Genomic DNA, 14,839 nt, shown 5'->3' with positions numbered 1-14,839 from the left:
CATAGCCAGCAAGCGAAGACAGCACGTCACTGCGGGAAAGAAACAGACTGCTCACCGAAGGGCGAAGGACGTTGGGACAGCTGAGTATCCAAACAGAAAGGAAAGTGTGGATTCCTACTTTAATTTTTGTAACAAAATTCCAGTTGTATCAAAGGTATAATGAAAAAAATACAAGTCCAAGAAGCAGACTTGGAAAAAGTTTTTAAAAATCTCACCATGAGCAATCACTCTTAGAATATAGATAAAACCCCTAAAGCTATGAAAAAAATTTTTGATTGTCTCTAAATTGCAAAATATCAATTTAGTCAAATGACAAAATTTGCAACATGTATCACGGACATAGGTTTGTTCTTATTCCATGAAGAAAGATACTGATGGGCCAGTAGAAAAGGGGCTGATGAAAAGGCCGGTTTACCAAAAGGCCGGTTTACTCTAAGTGCGAGGGCCCTCCCGCCCCCAGCACAGACCTGACCTGCTGCTTTTCACCTGTGACCTGCAAAGGGGTGGATTCGGTGTCACTGCTGGAGACGGGTCCCTGCTGGGAACACAAAGTGGACAGCCTCCAGGACAGTGGGATCAAAAAGTAACTGGCTCTGACCAGCAGCCACTTGTGCAGCCGTCTGGACAAATCACATGTACGTGAGATGCGGCATTATCTAAACAGCAGAGAATGGCCTGAAGGCGATTGGTCAGCAACTGGACTGTAATGTATAAACATCCATCGACTGGGACGCAGGTGTTTGCAGACGAGGCGCACGAATTCCCCAGAGCCCCTCCTCACAGAGCCCTTCCCGTCGACAGCAGAAGCAGGGGACAGTGACAGCGGCCACTCCTGGCCAGAGCCGCCCGCTTCCTGTCTCCCGGGGAGACACACATTGGACAAACGGCCACCAAGAGCCTTCTTCAACCAATTGTAAGAAAGGAGACACAAAGGTCACGTCTGTGCCCCACACGGAACTTAATGGGTTCCAACACGCCAGCTAGTGAGATCAACCGTACTTATAAGCAGTGGAGGACTTCACCACCTCAGGGACTTCTGGAGCTTTTGGGTGTGGCAGTGATGTCATGGGGTAGAATATGGGCTAGAATTTGCCTCAATACCGAGTGGGGGAGCTGCAGGACACAGCCGGCCCAAGGTGGGTGCATGGTTGCCATGGTAACACGGCTGGACCCGCTAGAAAGTTTCCTTAATAAAAACATACGGAGTTAGGTGGTGCTGATGGATTTATATGGAATAATCTCCAAGACAACTATTATGTGAAAAAAGCAAAATACAGAAAAAAAATATAATATGTTGCTATTTAAAAAAGTCACACACACTTGTGTCTGCGTTGGCTACTTCTAGAAGAATTTGCAAGAAACAGGTGAGTACGGGTGCTCTGGACCCACCAGGGACAGTGGGTGACCGGGATGGCAGCCTGCTGACCTGCCCCATGATGCAGCTCCCTGACACCCCGAAGCTGAGGACCCACCTGCAGTGTCTGAGTTTTTGACCCACATAAACAGGGCAATAAATGTGTGGTTTTTGGCTGAGTTTGTGGTGACTGGTTCTGTGGAAACAGCTGAATAACACAGGTTGCAGCTGGCAAAGGTCACACAACAAAACCCAGCATGGCAGGGGGTGGCCGCTGTGCCAAACGTCTGAGCCCAGGCCTAGTGAGGGTGACATCCTGCATCAGGACATGGCCGGGCCGGCCCCAGCACAGCCCTCAGAGGGCTGGGGCCACCGCGTACACGGTGATGAGCCGCTCTGAGAAATGCCAGTCAGTGCAGATGGGGACTGGGGCCCACAAGAGCCACCACTGACGCAGAGGGACGCCCCCTCCTCCACCCCGCCCGCTTGTCCTGGTCCCGCTGCACACACAGACGTCCTCGGAGGCCTGGCCAGGAGGCAGGTGGAGCCGCACTGTGGGACTATGGGGCCACAGGGTCCCCGAGCACAGGGCGTGGTGTGCGGCACCACGTGCAGTGGGGGCAGGAAGGCACATCCTGGTCACCTCCTGTCTGCTACTAACTGGACACCCATCCGCCTCCCTCCCGCAAACACCGCTGCCCCCCAGGAAGGCCCCTGGCTGGGCGCCCTGGTTACTGGGCTCTGGTCCGACCTCCCTCATCGCTGGAAGCTATCGGGACCAGCGGCCTGTGTCCGTCTCTGTGTCCTCTCCCAAGTCCCCCGACAGCACAGCACGGGGCCCTGATCACCCACCAAGCACTGTCCCCTCTCAAGGACCCTTTGTGGCACAGTTCCACCCCACCTAGGCGGACCTGGCCCCCATCACTGGGGTGGCTCAGGGACTCACATGGAAGGTGGCACTGCACACGCACACACGTGTACATACACACACGAGTGAGAGTCCGTCCTTCTGACCACGCGGAAGCTTCCTAAACGTGAAAACTGACACGTGCAGCAAACCCAGAAACACGTCGCAGCTGCGAGAAAGCGCTGGCCACACGCTGAGCGACCAAGGGGCTCCTGAAGTCGGCAGGACAGTGGCCGAGCAGCAGGGTCCGGAGCAAGCCTGCTTGCGGGTGGGGCTGGGCCCAGCCCACGGGTCACCACGTCACCTGGTGTGGGGGGGCATCTTCCGAGACCTGCTGAGGGCCAGAGCCCCTTCATGTCTGCTCAGTCACAAGAACGTCACAGCTGCGCTGTCCCTATCACCAGACTGTAAACCACCCAGGGCCCAACGACAGATTTTATCAGGGGAACACGACGGTGGCACATTACCAGACAGTGAGTGCCTTCAACGACCCAGCCCCACGGGTGAGAGACAAGGGGATCCAGAGCCTCACTGTGGGACCCCAACACACAGCGAAGCCGAGAAAAAGGCTCAGCAGCCTGGGCACTGTGCCCCTGCGGCCACGCACAGGACAGACAGGACAGCTGTCACTGGGTGCCTGGCCAAGGGCCTCATGGTGACTGCTTCTCCCCTGCGGCTCTCACGGGAGCTTCTTGTCTACACCGGGTCCTGACACGCATCCCATGAACATCTAGCACTTGGCATGTCCCCAAAAGTGCTGCTTTTACAGAAATGCAGCCAGTTTTATGAGGGTGCATGGCCACCTGTCGTTCGACACCCTGGGTGGCCCTTGGCCTGCCTGGAAGTGACTGTTACCACGGCTCCCCCAACAGCGGCAGTCACCACCTCCCACCCTAGCCCATGGCCTCCTGGTGGACACGAGACCAGTGCTGGCCTAAGACAAGGAAGTGGACAATTGCAGCCCCGTGTCAGATGGATCCCCCCCCCCGCCCATGACCTGGGCCTGGTCTCAGCCACACGGCCGTGGAGCCCACGCTGTAGACCAGACTCACCAGCTTCACGCAGATGACGAAGGGTGGCCGGGCATCTCGGAAGTGCACAATGGGTACCCGGGGCTTGGGCCTTTCCTGAGGAATGAGGCGGCCACGGCGCACGGTCACGGTGGGCACGTGCCACCTGCACCCCTGCAGCACTCGGACGGGGGCCCAGGTCACAGCTGCCTGGGACTGGATCTGGCATCTGTCACCCCCACCCAGTCACATTCCCATCATGAATGGGCCCGGACTTGGGAGCGGGAAGACAGGTGGGCCCAGTGGCCTTTCCAGGAGGAAGGGCCCGGGCACCGTCACACCCACGGCCCAGGATGGCATCCTGCAGGTGGCCCCCGTTGGGGACCAGGTCCCCGGCTCCTGGCCACACACCTTGGAGTCCTCGTAGCAGTAGAAGCCCTTCTTGATCTTATTCTCATCCACATCACAGAATGCAACCACCTGGAGAGGGTACGAAAGCCAACCTCGGGGACAGTGCTATGGGGGTGGGGTGGGGCGGGGGATGGGGGGCTGAGCTGCACCTTGGCCCGTGCTCCCGGCGTCAGGCTGCGGTAGAGGCGGCGGCCCTGTCGGCCAGCGTTCCAGATGGTGAAGGTGGCCCAGCGTGGCAGGGCCCATTCTTCCAGGAAGCGGACTCGGTGGCTCCAGATGGTGGTCCTGTGGGGAAGGCATGACACAGTGGGTGGGCTCCAGCCCCAAACCGTCATCCCTGACCCCTCTGTTCTCGTCCCCCAAGTCCGTCCCCTCAGGCCTGTCACCCATTCCATGTTCTCTGGTCCTTGTCACCTCGGCTGCCGGCACGCAGCGGCCCAGAAGCTGATGGAATGCGCAGCATGCAGTGAGCCCGGAGCGACAAGGCCAAGGTCGCACCACCTCGTCCCCCTCACGGCCCCACGGGGACCCTGAGATGTGCTGTTCTCATGTCCACACGCACAGGACGTGCGGACCCTGAGCACAGGCCCTAGGGAACCCAAGGAGACGTGGCCGCCCTGACATTAGGTAAACACAGGCCGAAGGGCCTGGCCACCCCCCTGGCCACAAGGTTCCGTGTCCTGGGAAGTCGCCCAAATGGTGGGGGTCTTCTCCAGGCGGGGCCCTTCCATGGCCTGTGCCGCACGCAGACCTGGAGGCCAGGCCTGGCCCAGGTGGCCTGTCACTGCCAAGCCCCCAGCTGGGTAGGGAGGCCATGTGTGAGCCGTTGCAGTTTAGCGCAGACAGACGTGAGCCTACAGCCTAGGAACCTGGACGGTTGGGGGTTTCTGGGGCACAGTGGACCTAACTGACCAGGGTCCTCCCCAGAGAAGCCTTTGCGCCGAGAGCGGGCTGCACACCATCTCGTGAACCACAGGTGACACAGGAAGCACCTTCCATAGGCCCCACCTCAGTCCTTCCTGAGACAGGCCGACTCGCCCCGCTGACAGCTATGTGCCCAGGGCGCATCCCCACAGCCCACCACTGCCCCCAGCCCTGCCTGGTGTGTCACCGGGTGACCAACAGGGCACCCCGAGGGAGCAGCTCCCAGGCTCGGCCAGGTGGGGCACTCTTTCTGTTGGGCAGGTTCTGATGGCTGGGCGGCCGCCCACTTTATCCTGCATACTCGATCACAGCCATACTGGGTGGCCACGATGTGGGGGCAGGGCCTGTGACGATGCTAACTCTCAACCTCGGCCATGTGGCACTTCACGTGCAGAGCACAGGGAATGCACCCCGAGCTCCTGACACTTCACGGATGCCCAGCCACAACTCACAGCGTCGCCGAGAGAGGAAGCCATCCCTGAGGACGAGCGGTGGGCTGCACATGTGGGTCAGCTCGCTCATTGACCACAAGCGAGGGGAGACGGCCACGGCAGGTGTCACATCTGAAGTCCCCCTTGAGGGGCAGGGGCAGTGGGACACCGTGTCGGGCGGCACCGTGTGGGGTCTGCCCTGGAGCAGGGTGCCTGGGCCAGGCAGACACGGGACGTCCTGGAACGCACGTCCTCTGCCGAAGGACAGAGCGGATGGCACCCGTGCACCGTGCCAGCTCTGTAGATTGTTCCGGTGGGCATGGCCGCGCCCATGACTCAGACCAGTCACCTGACGCAGACTACGTGAAACTCCCATCGAAGAGCCAGGCTCCTGTGGACGTCTACAGGGATGAGGCGGCCCCCGCCAGACAGGTCAGCGCTGCCGGCGGGACGGGGCGTGAAGCCTCAGGGCTGGTGGAGCGGGCTGGGAGCAGGGAGGATGTCCCGTCAGTGGTCTCTGTGGGGAGGGACAGCTTTGACCCCTACGTCATGCTGCCCGTGGCTCAGATTCCCACTGTGGGTCTAAACGTGAAGAGGGGGAGGCTCGAGGAAAGAGGGTCTGAGCGGCCCGGACATGAGTGCCGCCCCTGACCTGCCGGTCCCCGAGGGTCTCCGTCCTGAAACACCGGCTCGAGGGGCCAGCAAGCGGGAACCTGCCGCGGCCCGTCTCTGCCGGGCGGTACGTGCAGCGGCATGTCCCTCTCCGGAGCCCCGTGCCCTGCACCCCGAGCTCCGCCTCGGCAGTCCTCCGCAGCCCCCCGCGACCTGCTGCAGGAGCCGGTGTCCTCCAGAGTGGCGCCTGCGGAACAGACACGTCACTGCACTAGGTGACAAGCATCGACACAGACACAGCTCAGCTGGGGCCAAGCAAAAAGGCAGTTAGTTGTAAGACACAAGCAGGACGCTGCCGCCAACGTGACGCTCTGAGAGGCAAGGGTCGCAGGCTGGGGACGGCTCCGGCTCGGCACAGCCGTTTTTTTTATGCTGATTGTCCATTTTCAATTTCATCATCGTCCACTGTTCATTTCTTTCCTTCTATTCATTCTGAGTTTACTTTGCTTCTATTCTAGTAATTTTTAAAGGTGGAAACTTAGATAATTGCTTGGTTTCTTCTTTTAAAATACAAACTTTTAAAGCCTCAGTCTTAGTATAGACTCTGCTTTAGCTAAATTCCACAAGTTTTGACATACTGTTTTAATTTTCATCGAAGTGAAATTTTCTAATTTCCTTTGTGATTTTTTTCCCTTGGTTGCTTAATTTCCAGCTGTTTTGGATTATAAAGATGGCTTAATGATTTCTAATTCTGTATGGACAGGAAACATATCCTGTATGATTTCAGTCATTTCAAATTTGTTGGGATTTGTTTTTTGGTCTGAAATGGCGTCTGTGTCGTGCCTGAGAAGAGTCGTATCCCGTAGCTGAGTGCGGGGCTCCATGACCGCGGTTAGGTATCAGAGCTGCTCAGTCTCCTACCGGCCACTGAGGTAGGAGCGTTCAAACCGACTGAACCCGCGGATTTATCTATGTCTCCCTTAATTCCTGTCAGTTTTAGCTTCGTGTAGTTAGAAACTGTGATGCGGGACACACACACGCAGGGCAGTTCTGTCCTGTGAAAGGGCCTCTTCCCCGTGTGTGCGCATTGCGCGTGCACTCTGTCAGGTGCGTGACGAGGGCATCTCACACGATGCTCCGCTAAAGCTATGGCGCCAGAATTCAGATTTAATGAGAGACAAGGAAGTCACGCTCTTTTGCTTAAAGCTGGAAAACAGGCTGAGCTCTTGCACTGAAGACGTACACAAAAGTTCGAGGACCCTCCGCATCAGTACGGGAGCCACCCTCTGGACCCCCCCCCCGTGACACACGAATCAGCGCCACACCACTGACAGTGACACCGCCCCCTCCGTGCAAGCGGGCACTGGACAGGGGACTCCCAGCCGAGAAGCCGCGACCTTCCAACAAGGCTGCGTGCAGGGAAGGCAGAGTCAGCCCGTCCAGGAGACTGCACTGCTCCCTGTGCCAAGGTCTCGCCTTCAGAGAGCCGACAGCGGCCTGCCTGAGGGCCCCGCTCCTCCCGTCCCCGAACGTGAACAGCGTCACGACGGTGAGGGCCTGAGGGGCACCTGCGTGAGAAGAGTAGCATGCACACGCACACATACACATGCACACGTGTGTGCACAAATGCCACACACAGTTCAAACTAAGGAAATACAGACATACCCTTCCTGTTCCACTCTGCCTGCACCTTCCACACCTGTCCTGCCCCAAGCGCCACCTGGCACGGTGGCTAAGGCCACCGGCCTTGGGACCTGGAGGACATGTGGGCCGCCCAGTGAGGGCAGAGGGAACAGGGAGTGGCCAGCCTCCTTGTGATGCCCAAAGCAGGGGTGGGTCAGCACTGTCCCCGGCAACCGTCCCCAGTCAGGGGAGAGGGCACCCGGCCCACTGGGGAGCACGTGAAGAATGTGCAGGGCTCACCTCAGCGTCCCGCTAGCTCAGTGCAAGAAATCCTCACGAGAGTGCAACCTCACGTAATCACGCGCAGAACTGGGACGTGGCCCTGGCCAGGCCCTGGCCGGCCCCTCGTGGCCCCTCACGGCCCCTCGCACACCCCCGCCATGGGACCTGGCCCTAGGGGCCTCGTACTCGAGGATGGAGTGTGTGGCCGCCCTGGGGTGGTAGCGGTAGAGGAGCAGGCTCTGGTCCACACGCACGACCCCGCCGCCCTTCCTCAGGTGGTCGTAGAAGAACAGCAGGTCCTCGGGCACACCCTGCGGGCGAAAGAGACCGTGTCCACTCATGGAAACCAGCCGTGCCCCTTCAGGGCCTGGAGACGGGGTCCTGCCAGGGTCTAGGCCGGCTTGATCCTCGAGGGCACAGCCTGTGACCACCACACCCAGCTGCCCCAGCACGCAACGTCCCTGGGCAAGGGTGACCTCACAAAGCCCCCCAAGGTCGAGGAGCGGCAGCGGCCTGCGCTGCCCGCACTCACGGCCCGCTGCCAGTCCCACACGCGCCGGGTGCTAATGGGGCTGCGCCACGGGCTCCATGGGGCCTCTGCTGGCTGCTGTCTTGTGAGACACAGCCCTTAGCCCCCGCGCCGGACCGGGGGGGAGGGCGGCCCGCCCACTGCGCGCCGGGGCTGAGCTGCTGCGGCCACCCTGCTCCTCAGCCGGGCGTGGGCGCCCTGGTTCTCAGCAGTGGGCGGAGCTCAGGGACGGCCCAGGGACCCCCAGACCCCATTGATGGCTGCAGGTTTCCTGACAGGCCCACGGCCGCTTCTCACTAACTCCAGCTGGTCCCATCTGTCAGGCCGGCTCGCAAAACCAGGGCCCAGTTCAGCCGCAGGAGGGCTGCCCACAGCCGTGCCGACTGCTCCCTGTGAGCCTGTGGCCACTCAGCCTCGGCCTCGCCAGGGCCTCTGGGCCACTGCCGGGCTCCCCAGTCCCTGAGAGGAAACGGGCTCAGCCGGCCTCCAAGGTCACGGCACGCAAACAGCCTGGTGGTGGCTGTCACTCTCAGGGACCAGGGGACCCTTGGGCAGCTCCTCACCAGCTCTGGTGACTCCCTAACCCCTGGAACCCTACCAGGCCACGGCGTCTGCACATGGGCAGGGCGGGAACCCTGTCGGGAATGACGGCGCCTCTCCCAGCCCGAGGACTCCACACTCACCTGTCCGCCCTCGTCGAACAAGCCCACGTGGGAAAACCATGCTCGCGAGCAGAACCAGGTCGGCATGATCACGGTCGGGCCATGGGAGGTGAAAGCCTGGAAGAGACCGACATCGCAGAACTGAGAAAACAGCTCGTCACAAATGCCACAGCGGCATTCACGAAGTGACACACTGCTCTGCGAGTCCCTTCTCTGTAGGTGCAAGGAACTTCACTGCCAGATGAGCGGCGGCCAGCCCACTGCAGAGGTGGCAGGCGGGGCCGACCGGATGTAGTGGCTGGGTCCAGTCCCCTGGGTCCAGCCCCCCCGGCCCCTCCTATGACTCATGATGAAGCTCGTGTGAAAATCAAAGGAAACACACTGATTTTTATTGTGAGAAGAAAAACTAAGACAGCACAGGACAGAGGGGACCGAAGTGTAAGAGCTCAGTGTAAGACAGTGGGGCAACCTACCCTTCACAACCTCGCGTTAGGTGACAGGTTCCAAGATAAGTCACCAGAAACGCAAGCAACCAAAGGAAAAATAGGTAAGCTGGACTCCATCAACAAGTCAGTTTTTGCACCAAAGGACACCATCAAGAAAGTCCCCAGAGAGCCTTCCCTGGAAGTGGCGAGGGTCGCCACGAGCAAGCAGGCCCTGTGAGCTCTCCTACCCCACTGCCCGCAGCCTCTGGGGACCAGGGGACCAGGGCAGGAGGGAGGGCTGTGCTGCCTGCTGTGCCCACAAGCCGGGGCAGCAGGAGCTCTGGAAATCTGCCAACATGGCACAACAGCCCTCTGAAGATGCGGGGTACAGTCCACAAGGAGGACTGAGGACAGATGGTGGCCCCAGGCTGAGTCCCTCTGAGGTGCACGGCGTTGCCAGCGAGCTTCCCGTTCTCTGCGCTGGGAGTGGCCGGGCTCGACAGGCGCCCAGGGCCTGGGGCTGTCCCTCACTTGCGTGGACAGAGGCCTGCACCGCCTCCCTCACCATGCAGATCCCACTGGCCCCCCAGCGAGGGTGGGAGGCCAAGGACAGAAAGATGCTGTACGTGGCTGTCTTCCTGTAAAGCACTGTGTCTCTTATTTTCCCAAAGACTTTCATTTCACTTTGGTCATTTTTTTCCCTATAGAGAGACACTGTGACTCTGTGACTCCAACGTGCTAAAGACCTCCCTTAAAGGCCTATAGCAGGGGCACCTATAGCGCGCCCGGCCCCATGTTCCCAGGAGCCCACTTGTGTGCACCCTGGAGCCGGGGACCTGGGGTGGGGGTCGGGTGCCTGTGCGAGACAACACACCCCCACCCTAAAAGTCATGGAATTTCAAGGGAACCAAAACAGCCAAAACAATCCTGAAAAACAAGCAGAAAGCCGGAGGACTCACATTCCCCAGGAAGAGAGTTTCAAAGCTGACTACAAAGCTATGGGAATTGAAGCTGTGCGGCCCTGGCGGAGAGACCAGACCAGGACGGACGAGCCCAGCGGGCCACCTGGCGGCTGTTTCCACCGGGCCCGGGCCACCTCCTGGGGAGCACGTCTTTCTGAGGAGCAGTGCTGGGGACACTGGGTTCTGCATGGAGCTGGACCCCACCTCACACCAGATGCAGAAATTAGCTCAACACGGAGCAAAGGTCTGATGTCAGAGCTGGACTGCAAGACTCTTAGAAGAGAACCACTGTGAGTCTGGACTCGGTACTGGCTGGCAGGGTGGGAGCCACGTCAGGGGGTAGGAAGTAGACTGAACCCCACCCACCACCGGGCCTGCTTTCTGGTGGGAGGCAGAGGCCTCACAAGCACGATGCACAGCTCAAACATTCCAAGATGTCGTCGTTTGAGGATAAATGTAAAAATGAGCAAGAGGGGGAGGAGGTGCCATCGTGCCCGCCGCCCCCGGGGCTGCGAGGGACCAGAGGCCCTCAGGGACTGCAGACACCCCAACACAAGAACTTGGCCAACCCCAACCCCCGCTGCTCGGAGTCGGCAGGCAGCTCTCTCTGCAGCGGGCCAGGCTGCCCCAGGCGAGGTGGGCGTGAACGGCCCGGCCCAGCACCAGGAACTTTACAGGACAGCAGAGCAGATCCGCCACCCTGGTCTAACCCGAGGGATGCTCCGGCTGCCATCCGAATAAAACTGCCCTGTGCTGGGCCCGGAAGAGGCCCCCGTCCCTCCGTGGGGTTTGGAGCACACGAGGTCCAGAGTGGCAGAGACAATCCCAACATACTTGCGACCCCTGGAGCCAAACAGGCCACGGGCACCGCAGGCTCCCGCTGGCCTCGCTCGCTCAGTCGCGGGGGATGGGTCTGCGGCTCAGGTGACAACGCGGCAGCAGGCCGGCAGAGGGCGCTCCCACTGCGGGCGGGGGACGGGAAGCCCTGCGTCACAAAGGCCCCAGCACAGGGCCGCAGGTCACAGGGCAGGCGGGCGGGCACAGAGCTGGCCCTCCAGGGCCCCCCTGCCCGCACAGGCCGCCCACATGGGGACTTTCTCCCCCGTCTCCCCCACTTCTGTCCCCTCTTTCACTCTCAAGCCGTCACTCCCTCTTCCAGCTCTGATGTGTCACCAATGGAAAATCAGATGACCCAGTTTCTTAGGGTTCTGTCAAAGAGAAGGGGTTCCCTGGCGAGGCCTCACGGCCCATGATGCTGTTCTGGGGACCCGGGAGTTTGGGGCTCCCCTTGTTTCCCACCAATGGAAAGTGTATTTGGCAAAAAGGAATTTTGTGCATCTCTTAAACATTAAAATCCCATCCCGACAAAGACAAACTGAGCAAGCTCCCTAGTTCCCAAGGACGCATGGAGCCCCTGTGGATGCGGTGGACACTTTTAAATGCCTTTAGTGCTTAAATATGAGAAAAAGTAAGGATTACAGACTTACACTGAGCTTGTTTAAACAGAAGCCCTCAAGTTAAAGAAAGAATATAAAGCATCCAATGAACCAGACAGACTCATTAGCTAGACCTCCCCAGGCAGTGATGTGAATTCTTAGAGAAAAAGAGCGAAGTCTGTGGGACTCGCCTCCCGATCGCTGTGGGTACCTCTCCTCATCTCTGAGCTCTAATTTGTGGGGAGACTATCTCCAGACAGATAAGTTTTCCAGCATCCTGACATCCTGACACCCGCGTGGCAATGGGCATAAACTATGCTGTGAAACCCTGAACCTGTGGCGCCCAGATCCAGTGCAGACACGGACGCCACGTGCGCTCCCCTCGGCGGCTGCCAAACACAGGCCACGTCACGGCTTCCCTGACCCACTGAACGGTGCCGGTTCACGTGACACGCACCGCCGGTGCCGCTTTACGAAACTCTCCTTAAAGGAGAAAAAGAACAAAACAGTGCAGCGTAATCCGTATAGAATCATGTGAGACTTTAAAATTCCACAAAGGCTGGCTGATTAGAATGAAGCGAAGGCCGTCAAGCTTGAAGGACACGCTTCAGGAGAGGCACAGCAGAACACACACAGCAGAACACACGCAGACGTGCGACCTCACCTTACACACATGCCAGGCAGCACCAATGTCTTGCTGCAGCCGCTGCTGCTGGAGGGGGGTCGCTCGCAGCACGGGGGGCTGCCACCTGCATGTCAGAGGCCCAGCTCCCGAAGGCAAGAGAGCCGCCGTGATCAGAGTCGGCCACACACCGTCTTCTAAACCAGCCAGAAGTCGCCTTCGCTTAGCTTGGCTGTATATCTTCAGGTGAACGTCACACACACTGAAGGGTCTGGGTGTTGTGGCTGAACCCTTGCATTTCATGGAAAATGAAACTGAGCGCTACGGCCGTCACACAGCTGACGGAAGGCCACGCAGCTGGCCCACAGCGCGTACTTCAGTGAGACGGGGCGGGCCCGGTCAGGGTCAAGCCTCCAGTGCTTTCTTACCGGGTCCACTGTCCATCTGCAGTGTGGCCTGAGCCCGGGACCTCAGGGCCAGCCCGCCTCTGCTCCCTTCAACCAGCACTGCTGCATCTGACCCTGGGGGCAAGGCGAGCTGCCCTCTCGTGCTTCTCCTGGCCCTTGTCAACGGAGAAGGAGCATGTGGCATCCCCAGGCCAATCACCACAGCTGGCACTCTCGTCAGCCAATTCTGGATCGGGCGACCCGTGCTGACGAGGTGAAAAATCACGCGCAGAGCCCCTGCAGGAAGCACAGCAGGGTGGCCCGGCCTGGCTCAGTGCGGGCCGGGAGTCACCAGGGTAGAGCTGCCCGCGGCCGGCAGAGCGCACGCTGGCCCCAGGGAGCGGTGTCCCTGCCCAGTGGCCCCCTCGCCTCCCCCAGTGCTGAATGGGAGGCCCAAGGGGAGCTATGTAGGTAAATGGGAGATGGCGGGGGCCTCCCAGGGCAGGGGTCCCTAGATGCCTGGCGAGCAGTCCAAATTGGAGGTGCCCTGTGGCCAGGACGCCAGGACAGAGCTGCACCCGTCCCGGATGGGTCACTCGGAATGGAATCCCCTCTGTCACACCCTCTTGTTATATGGAAACCTGTGGCTGCTTTCCTTTCTCCCTAATTGGGCATTTCCATGATTTAAAAAAGACGTGTGCTCCTTGTACGTAAAACGCTCACTCCTTCCTGTGGACACGCCGTGCCTGGCCCTCCCGGGCACCCAGCCTGTCCCCTGGACCCCATGTCTTCCTCCTTCATAACTGGTTCCCTGACTTTATGGAGTGTCTTCCAGGAAACTCCTGAGAAGTTTTGTGGGAGAGAGCTGTTTTGAGCCCTACACGGCAAAGTCCTTGGATTGTCACAGAGCGGGTACTTTGGTCAGGCGCACAGCTCAACATGAAGACTGTGTCTGTGAGGATGTGGAAGCCCGTGTCCTGGGAGCTCCTGGACTTGTCTGTGCTGCTGAGAAAGCCGAGACCACACGTTCCTGCCTGCACGCCTGTCCCCCAGGCTCGACCCTGGGCGAGGGCCCTCTCCCCCGTGCTGGACCCCGGAGGCCCTCACAGCCTGGCGCCCACAGCCTGGGTTCCGGGAAACTTGCTGGATTACGCTCATGTCTTTACTTCTCTCTACTCAAAAAGGCCTCTCCTTATACTGGCTGCGCTGTGTGAGCCAGAGAGGGCTGGGAACTGGGCTTCCCACACCCCTTCTCAGCCAGAGCCCCCGACAGCTGCAGAGGGGAGAGGCCTGTGCACGTCAGACAGCAGAATGAAGATGAAGCCTGCTGGCATCCCCAAAGTCACAGTGGTTGGGCAGCTGACATGTGCATGGTGCCCAGCCCATCTCCCACGCGGGCCTCGCACAGCACCAGCGACCCCCACACACTTCTACGCAGTCCGTGGTCAAGGAGGAAATCTTGGAAATGACCACACGTTGAAGCGAATGAGAACGAACGTACGCAAAATCGTGAGACGCGGCTCGACTGCAAAGGGAAGTTCGCAGCGCTACATGCTTAGCTTAAACATGAGACCTCAAAACAAAACCTAAGCTCCCACCTTTAGAAACTAGCAAAAAAAGAGCCCAAAACAAACCCAGAGCAAGCAAAAGAAAGAAGTAATAAAGAGCAGAAATGAGTATAATTGAAAACAGAAACATAGAGAAAATTAAACAAACCAAAAGCTGCTTCCTTACAAAGGTCAATAATATTGATAAACCTCTAGCAAGACTGATTTTAAAAAGGAAGAGAATCCAAATTACTAATATCAAAAATGAAAGAAGGAATATTACTACAGACACAGACACAGACAATGAAAGGACCACAGAGAATACCAGCAAATAACTCTAAGCACATAAACTTGACAATTTGGATGAAATGGATCAACTCCTTGAAAATCACTAACTACCCAAACTTGACTAGGATGAGATACAGAACCTGTATTTCTTTCTATATGTTAGCAATGAACGACCAGAAACCAAAATCGGAAACACAATAGCATTTATGATTGCTCCAAAAAATGCTGAAAACTACAAATGCTAATAAAAAAAAGGCAAAGAAGATTTGGACAGCCAGACAAACCACATCCGTGGCGGAACAGCTCAACATGGCGAAGGTGCCGGTCCTCCCCAAACTGGCCCTGTGGGGAAACGCACGTCCTTCCAAACTCCAGCTGGACTCTGCGGACAGACAAGCTGATCCCATGTGTGGACAGAAGGGAGTGGG

General features: G+C 58.6%; 1 protein-coding gene across 10 annotated transcripts in view; it reads right to left on the bottom strand.

The window, feature by feature from the left end:
- QTGAL (queuosine-tRNA galactosyltransferase) overlaps positions 1-14,839 on the bottom strand; it is a 47,782-nt gene that overhangs the window by 4,155 nt on the left and 28,788 nt on the right. For all 10 annotated transcript variants that reach the window (XM_039859269.1, XM_039859266.1, XM_039859267.1 and 7 more), the window contains 5 exons: positions 8,767-8,862; positions 7,741-7,865; positions 3,832-3,967; positions 3,683-3,751; positions 3,314-3,388 (listed from right to left, as the gene is read on the bottom strand). In XM_039859269.1, the coding sequence (XP_039715203.1) occupies positions 3,314-3,388; positions 3,683-3,751; positions 3,832-3,967; positions 7,741-7,865; positions 8,767-8,862 (501 nt within the window). The remainder of the gene's footprint in view (positions 1-3,313; positions 3,389-3,682; positions 3,752-3,831; positions 3,968-7,740; positions 7,866-8,766; positions 8,863-14,839) is intronic.

Source organism: Pteropus medius, unplaced genomic scaffold (genome assembly GCF_902729225.1).
Source record: "Pteropus medius unplaced genomic scaffold, Ma_sr-lr_union100, whole genome shotgun sequence".
Taxonomy (NCBI): Eukaryota; Metazoa; Chordata; class Mammalia; order Chiroptera; family Pteropodidae; genus Pteropus; species Pteropus medius.
Note: the sequence above shows the minus strand (reverse complement) of the source record. Positions and strands in the feature narration are given on the sequence as shown.